This window comes from Sinocyclocheilus rhinocerous, unplaced genomic scaffold (assembly GCF_001515625.1).
Source record: "Sinocyclocheilus rhinocerous isolate Xijiao unplaced genomic scaffold, SAMN03320098_v1.1 scaffold488, whole genome shotgun sequence".
NCBI classification, from domain to species: domain Eukaryota; kingdom Metazoa; phylum Chordata; class Actinopteri; order Cypriniformes; family Cyprinidae; genus Sinocyclocheilus; species Sinocyclocheilus rhinocerous.
The window spans coordinates 366447-374344 of NW_015664075.1; the positions used below are offsets into that span (position 1 = coordinate 366447).

The 7898-nt window shown below is 42.5% G+C and overlaps 1 protein-coding gene across 7 annotated transcripts in view; it reads left to right on the forward strand.

Moving 5' to 3' along the window:
* LOC107729623 (myomegalin) overlaps positions 1-5605 on the forward strand; it is a 60741-nt gene extending 55136 nt beyond the window's left edge. For 4 of the 7 annotated variants that reach the window (XM_016540262.1, XM_016540255.1, XM_016540256.1 and 1 more), the window contains 10 exons: positions 892-1081; positions 1216-1340; positions 1714-1932; positions 2142-2228; positions 2551-2756; positions 2827-2970; positions 3058-3196; positions 3415-3461; positions 3600-3654; positions 4563-5605. In XM_016540262.1, coding sequence (XP_016395748.1) covers positions 892-1081; positions 1216-1340; positions 1714-1932; positions 2142-2228; positions 2551-2756; positions 2827-2970; positions 3058-3196; positions 3415-3461; positions 3600-3654; positions 4563-4711 — 1361 coding nt within the window. In that variant the 3' untranslated portion in view covers positions 4712-5605. The remainder of the gene's footprint in view (positions 1-891; positions 1082-1215; positions 1341-1713; positions 1933-2141; positions 2229-2550; positions 2757-2826; positions 2971-3057; positions 3197-3414; positions 3462-3599; positions 3655-4562) is intronic. The other 3 variants (XM_016540258.1, XM_016540260.1, XM_016540261.1) reach the window with 3 other exon arrangements.
* The last annotated feature ends 2293 nt before the right edge of the window (positions 5606-7898 follow it).

A 7898-nucleotide genomic window follows, 5' to 3' on the forward strand; every position in this document is an offset into this window, starting at 1 on the left:
CACACACACACACACTCACTCACTCACTCACACACTCACTCACTCACTTACACACACACACACACACACACACTCACTCACTCACTCACACACTCACTCACTCACTTACACACACACACACACACACACACTCACTCACTCACTCACTCACTCACACACGCACGCATGCACGCTCGCTTGCTCACTCACTCAATCACACACACACACTCACTCACACACACACACTCGCTCGCTCGCTCACTCACTCACACACACACGCTCGCTCGCTCACTCACTCACTCACACTTGACTGATTGCACAGACACTATTGGAAGAGAGCTGAACCGAATCAGCACTGAATCATCAATGAACTGACTTTAGCTGGAAAAATGACTCTTTGTTGTTGTCTTCTTGCATTATTGACAAACTATGTTCCTGTTTAACACTGCAAAGCTGCTTTGATACAATCGGTACTGTATAAAGTGCTATAGAAATAAAGGTGACCTGACCAGACTATTATAATAACTCTGACGATATCAAATACGAGTGCGACAGGTAGACAGGTGAATGAATTGATGAATGGGTCACGCTTACTGTTGTGCCTCCAGGAACAGGGTTGTGAAACACTTGACTAGATGACCTATAACAGCCGATGGAGAGCATTATAGTTTAGCTCTTCTTTTACTCAGCCCATCAATCTATAGACCACATAGACATAATTTGTGGACAACACTGGCAAATATAAGTGCAACAAATCACATGCATTTAATGCCTCTGCTAAAAGTGGATATGTATTTCAGCAAAATGTACACATTAATTCACATTAATCTTACAGTCTTGTGTATTTTCAAAATGATCATCACTATGTGTAGGACCCTGGAGAGTTAATAATTTGACATTTGTGTGATGCAGACAGCAGTGAAGAGAAGGAGCAGCTCCGGGAGGCGTTGCTTTCTGGGCGTGTCCGTCTGCAGCAGGCGGAGTTAGAGGCGGAGCAATGGAAGGAGGAGTTGAGGAGGCTGCAGACACACAACTGTGAACAAAGCCAACAAATCCAGCAGCTGCGACAGGACAGACAAAACAGTCAGGAGCACAACAACAGGTCAGAGAAGCCATATGAACAGCTTCATGTAAAGAAAGTTGTTTCAATAGGCAATTTCTGATCACTGTGATCTGTTTCTTACTGATAAGTGTGACACATGAATGAAGGCTGTGTAACTGCTGATCTGTGTTCAGACTGCAGCACGAGGTGACTTTACTCCAGCAGCAGTTAGCAGAGAGCAGACAGCTGCTACACTCCCTACAGAGTGAACTACAGCTGTACGACCGCGTGTGTGGCGTGAGAAAGAGCGCCGCTGCAGGTGAGACACCGCAAGCACACCGGAATGATCCACCCCACATCCAAAATAAAAAGATGCTGGCTTGGTTTATTTACCCTCATGTTGTTGCAAACCTATATGAGTCTCTTTTTTCTGTGAAACACAACAGATGTATGTAAAAGAGGCCCTTCGCTGCCGCTCGCTAATCTGATTTGCTGCGGTGCAATATCTATCATCATGTGAAGTGTGAATATGTACATCGGTGATGTTGAATATTGAGCACTAACCGCGGAGGGCAAGATTATCAGCAACTGACAGTTTCCAGTTGCTCAAAACGAATCAGGTATTGATTTAGTCATGCAGTCGGTGCACTGAGGCTGTTGAAAGGCTTGCTCTCTGTCGGCCGCTGCTGTAGGGTTGGTGTGTGAGGTGCGCTGCCCGGCGGTGGAGCTGCGGGAGCTGCTGGTGGAGGTCCGGGCTCTAAGGGCCCAGCTGGAGTGCAGTGTTCAGGAGAACAGTGATCTACGAGCTCAGCTGCAGAAACACCTGGATCAGTCCATCGATCAGCGCCCGTCGCCCATCATTCCGGCCAGTCCGCTGCGGGACGCGCTTTACCGCCGACAGCTTCTGCACGGTAACATTTTACACATGCTGATTTCACTTTGAGTGTCTTGCATGTGTCATTTAACAACTAGAAAACATGACGCTCGCGTGTGATGTGTTGGCATGTGCCCTGAGAAGTGCTTGAATATGTCAAGAATTACCTGCTGTTTGCCAGAAATGTTGCGTTTGAATAAACGTGATGTTTTTGTGATGTACTAACCGCTCTGCCGTGCTCCACAGACCCGTCTCCTTCTCCTCCTGTCAGAGACGTGGGGCCCCTGTACTCGCCGTACTCAGAGATGGAGGAGAGCGCTGTGAACACTAACGGTGTGCGTCTTTGCTAACCGTGAACTGCTCATATCACTGTTTCATTATTATTGATATGATTCTGCTGTGAAACAGTGTGCATTGTGAAAAGTGCTATGTAAATATAACTTATATTAATAGGCATGGCTTTAATGAGAACCTGCGCTTGTTTGTGACGAGTTTTAGCAATTCTGGCAGCAGCTCCAGATAAACTTTCCAACGACCTCCTGGAACCTGTTGAAGTACTTCTGGTTGAGAACTAGTTGTTAATGGTACTGTTTGAGGAATGTTCAAGTGCAGTAACTAGGTTGATGAGAAGAACTGAAAACCGTCTTTGCTTCAGACTCACTGGAGCCTCATGCGGATCTGGAAGGAGAAGCTCCGGACGGCTCGTTCGCGAATCGTAACGGGCGGCACGCCATCGGTCACGTGGACGACTACAGCGCCCTGCAGCAGCAGGTGATGGAGGGCCGGGCGCTGGTGCAGCGGATGGAGGCGGCGCTGCGGTCGAGTCTCAGCTCTGCCCTGCTGGAGATCAGCGGAGGGAAGGTGATGCTCAGACGCGTGACAGATCAGAGCGCTTGTGCAAACAGCAGTGTCATGTGTTTCTCTCTTACAGGCTCTGGACTACAGCACAGTGAAGACGCTGCTCTCCGACACCAAGACCTTGTGTCAGATTCTGGACGAAGCCGTCTCTCTGCTCAAGATGTTCTGGCGGGCGGCGCTTCCGAGCAGCGACGGTCCCGCTCATCTCATTCAGAGGGTTCGAACCGCATTTATTGAGCCCTAAAAATCAAATGCAGTGTTAATGTGAATGAATTGAGCTGAATGTGGCGCTGTTTCCTCTCAGGAGCAGTCGATGCGTGAGGAGATCCAGTTGCTGCGTTTGCGGATCGCTGAACAGGAGGAGGTTCTGCAGGGAACAATCCAGCATTTGCGCTGCACCAGTCGAACCAAAGAAAGCATGGAGACCTTCATCATCAACCAGCGTGAGTCCAGACAGCCTGTTGTCAAGTGTTACAGTTATTTCTCAGAAGCTGAAACTTGATTATGGCAAACGTCGTAATCACAATTAGCTTAGATTTGTTTCAGTAGTTTGAGGTTTGTCAAAGTGAGTTTGGAGTTGTGGTTTTGTGTATTAGCAAAGGTGTTTTAGTCTAATGATGTCATCAGAGTCAGAGCTGTAAAGAACACGTCTGTCTTACAGTTTCCCGGACGCGAGATGTGCTGAAGAAAGCACGAGCGAATCTAGAGGTGAGTGTTGGTTTGACCTCAGAAAGGTTGTGTTCAGTGCTGTTTGTCTCGTGTTTGTCCCTCATCTTGAATCTCGACCTCCTTCTTTCTTTCTTCTGTCTTTCCTCTATTTCTCTCATTTTCTCTGAGTGTTTCCAGAAGAATGAGCTCAGGATGTCCTCTCTAAGCTCCTCCTCTTCCTCTCTTTGCCATGGTAACAGTCTGGTTTGTGGCGTGTGTTTCAGCTCACGCTGCTTGTGTCGTCATTGCTTGAGCACTTCCTTCTGTGAGATCAGTCATGTGACATCAGGGGTCGCTTGAGTTACTCATGATTCGTCCATTCACACACAGGGACGAGATTTATCACACGTGCTGCATCATAAAACAACACTAGTGATGCACCGAAATTAATTTTTTCCTGAAACACAGAAACCAAAATTTTATTTATTTAATAATTAACACTCAAACTGAGTTGCATATAAACATAAATTGCACATAAGGCAGTTTTTATTGTGGTTCTTCTCCAATTCGTTGTTGAAATATCAACATTTAAACAGTGGCTGTAATAAACTTTTCATGACAGATTTATTCAAACGTACATTAAATAATGAAGACAACAGGTTAAGTGAAACTATAATGAATATGTAATACTGTGCATATATTTAACAAAATGCTTCTGTCGAGTTTTTTTTTTTTAGCTGACTATTGAGTTTACGTATATAGAATGACTTTCCTGAGGTAAATGTGGCGTTAATCCAGCACTAACGTCCACACGGTTATACTATTGTAGTGAAATAGAGACTGGAAAAGCGCTAATTAAACATCACCGTTTCGGTCAATGCTTTCCAGCATACAGAACTTGTTCAGCCGAATAAATGAAACATTTCGGTGCATCACTATAAACACTGCAGCATGTGCTAACAGACAAATCAACTGATCACACACTCAGAATATTATGTACAAATGATTCAAAAACATTACAAAATGTTCGAACTGACTCTGTGTGTGTGTGTGTGTGTGTGTGAGTATTAACCTCAGCAATGCATCTCAGCTTCCCCTGATGTGATTCTGATAATCAGCAGGATTGATTTGGGTCATGTAGGCTCTTTCACTGTTCTGCAGGTAAAGTCTTCACAGGTGCGTCCGCAGGTTCTTCTGCTTGGGGTCGCATGACCCCTGCGTCCTCTGCGATCGCCGTGGAAACAACCGGTCTGCAGCAACCTGCCAAGAAGCGTGTCAGGGAGGGACTTCAGCTTTCTGCCCCCCGTTAAACCAGCTGACAACCGGTCAACACCTCTAACTCACCCACCTCACCCTCTTTCTTTCTAAAATCTTTCTAAAGGAAACATTTTGCCTCTTTCCTTTAACAGTAGGCTGTTAAAATCCAGATGCCTATTGATTGCCTGTTTGTGAGAAGACATTTATCTTTTGCCACGAGAAAGAAAACACATTCTTTACTTTCTGAGATATAAACAGACTGCCACAGAATTCCCTCGAGTATCTCAGGGATTTTTGGCAAAAACACTGGTCAGCATGCGAGCCATTCTGAGCGCTGACCTCTGCTGACTCGTGTCATGAGACGAAATGGCTACTAAAGCATGTGAAATAAGTTCATGTGCTTTCATCAAGTGTCATTGTGCCATATATTGAGCCACTGTTAGTATTAGTACGATTGCTGATATTGTCATCATTATCCAGTGCTACTGACTGAAATGGAATGCTGTGTTTAGTATTTGCATGATGGAGGTCGACAAAAATAAAGTACACTTGTTCTTTTGTGAGGTGAGGTTCACCAAACATGCCAAAGTTTGCATGGTTAATTTCTCTAATTTCTGCCTAAACTGTGCTGTTGATGTCGACTTCTGTATGTACACTGATTTCAAGTAACCCATATTTACTAGCACTATTTTAACAACCTTGTAGGAATGCTGTAGGAGTGCTTTGGGTGTCTTGGCAGTCGCTTATGACAGAGATATACAAACTTAGTTCACAAGCGAATATATAGGTTTGTGATTTTCTGCATTTGCAAAAATGAATATAAAATTCAAGTTGTCATTGATTTGTGCAGTTATTCCTGTGCAGATATAATCAATGATAGTGTAGAAGATTTCTGAACTAGAGATGGCTAACTTTGGCAGGGATTGGTGGGACCAGCGCTGCTGATGTCACAATCAGAGATGTTTCTTTATTGCTTCTAGATTTGTGCTGTATAATTTCTTTTTGAGCTGTACATATATGCCTTCCTGTTGTTTTAACTGGGCGGTGTGGGATAATCTAGACAACATTTGCTATAGGATATGCAACTGTTTTAAAACACGGGTAGCTGTGCAATAGCCGTTTGATCATGATGTGAGACATCATATAGATGAACTTACTGGGTACATTACACTAGTTTATAAACTAGAAGTTGCCTAAAATATTGCAGAGTTGCCTTGCCTCAAATCTCTTGCATAGGATGAAAACATAAGCTTGTAAGTGAATGTTGCTTTGCCTTTGAACAGCCACGTAAGTGATTTCTCTTCAGAGAGAAATGCAATATCAATCGCTCCACAGTATTTAGCCTTCGTATCACTTTATTCAGAACCACAAATGAAGAGTAACTGAGGGATTGATGTGATGCAGTAATGTTTTGGATGAAAAACCAAAGCCGGAAGGGGAAAAAGACACTTGGATTCATGTAGAGAAAAAAATAAGCAGCATGTTGGTTCTGAAATCTGTATAATATGTATATAGTGCTTGAAGGCTCATTTGTTGCCATGGTTACTGATGTTATTGTGCAATATAAAAAAAAGATTGCCGGCACAAGAGCCAATCAATCTCTGTGTCTGAAGCTGATGAAAATGTGCCATGCATTATTACAGCTGCATTTGGAATTTAAACATGAATAAACAATAGAAATGCATTCATTTTCATTTTGTCTAACGTTGCAGAGATGTAAAGTTTTGAAATGCTTAAATAGTGTTTATGTACACAAAGAAACAGAATCACATAATCTAGAATAGTTCGCTTTATTTTTGAAGCAAAACATCCATAATTTATAATGCATAGCTCAACAAATAATTTATCAGTACATATGATAAAAAGAAAAACAATCAAGTTAGTGGACTTTCCCTCAAAATAACCTGTAAAAGCATTTAAAGCTATGCGGAGGTGTTACCGTTATCCCATGAAACTCTTATTTTGGAGAATCTTTCCTTTGGAAAATCACACTTGCATCATATTAAAGTTACCATTAGTATCTTTGGAGTGACTAAATCTTCAACGTCAATAAATATTCAACTCACAGCAAACAAATGAAAACCTCGAATATAATCTATACCATCATCATCGTTAAAAAAATCCTGATGTGATCACAAGTCACATTTCTGTTTCAGCATTTAATATTGATGACCAGAAATGGTAAAACCAAACATTTCACACAACAAATATTTAATACAAACATCATACATATTATGGCCAAACATATGTGGATGCCCCATTCTTAATTAACAGGTCTGTCTATTCCAGGAATTCTAGTGAAAATGAATCTTTCGGTTACACATGCAATAACATTCTAGAGAATTCTGTGTTTCCAACTTTGTCATGAACCCTTCACAAGCTCCTGAAAGAGACGTGTGTCCAGACACTGCTGCAGAACTAGACTGGCCTGAAACCTCCAACCTGAACACCATTGGAACAAGCCAGTTAAGCTCAGGTGTCCACATACCTTTGGCCAATACAGTGTTTAGCATAAAAGTAACATTTTTGACAGACGCAAAAATACATTCCTGCTTGATAAAATAAAGAGAACGTGTTTGTGTCACCGTGAAACAGCTAAAGTGCTCGTCTGACAGCATCACGGTGAAATTCAAACCACATGCAGTAAAACTCCAGAAAACTCACACAGTTCAAAATCTGTTTGCGCCATTCTGATGCTGTTGTAAATCCCTTAAAATTTCCTTTTGATGAAGTCATAACGCAACTCTGCTCAAAGCACAGCAATGCCCAGGTGAAAGTATTGAAGTGAATATTTCTGTTAGGAAGGTAAATACTAAATGCCACTGTGTTTGGCTGAAACTTCCTTTCGTTCTGAAAACAGACACAGTTTCTAAAATGAAGTTTGACACTACAAAAGCATACAATGAATCATTCCGTTCAAATGTTCATCTGTGTTAAACTCTAAACTTGAACTCACTTTTATTTATGAACACCTTGTGTCTGTAGCAGGTTTCAAATATATGAATCCTGTTTGACAACATTTTATAAACGCTTTGGACAGATAAAACTCTGGCCCTCAAGATTGTAATCGCAAAATGCTGCAGCTAATACGGCAAACATGAAGTTTAGATGTCCTTGTATTGAATGTGTGATGACAGGACACACACACACACACACACACACACACACACACACACTCTCTCACACACACACACTCTCACACACACACACTCACTCACTCTCTCACACACACACACACAC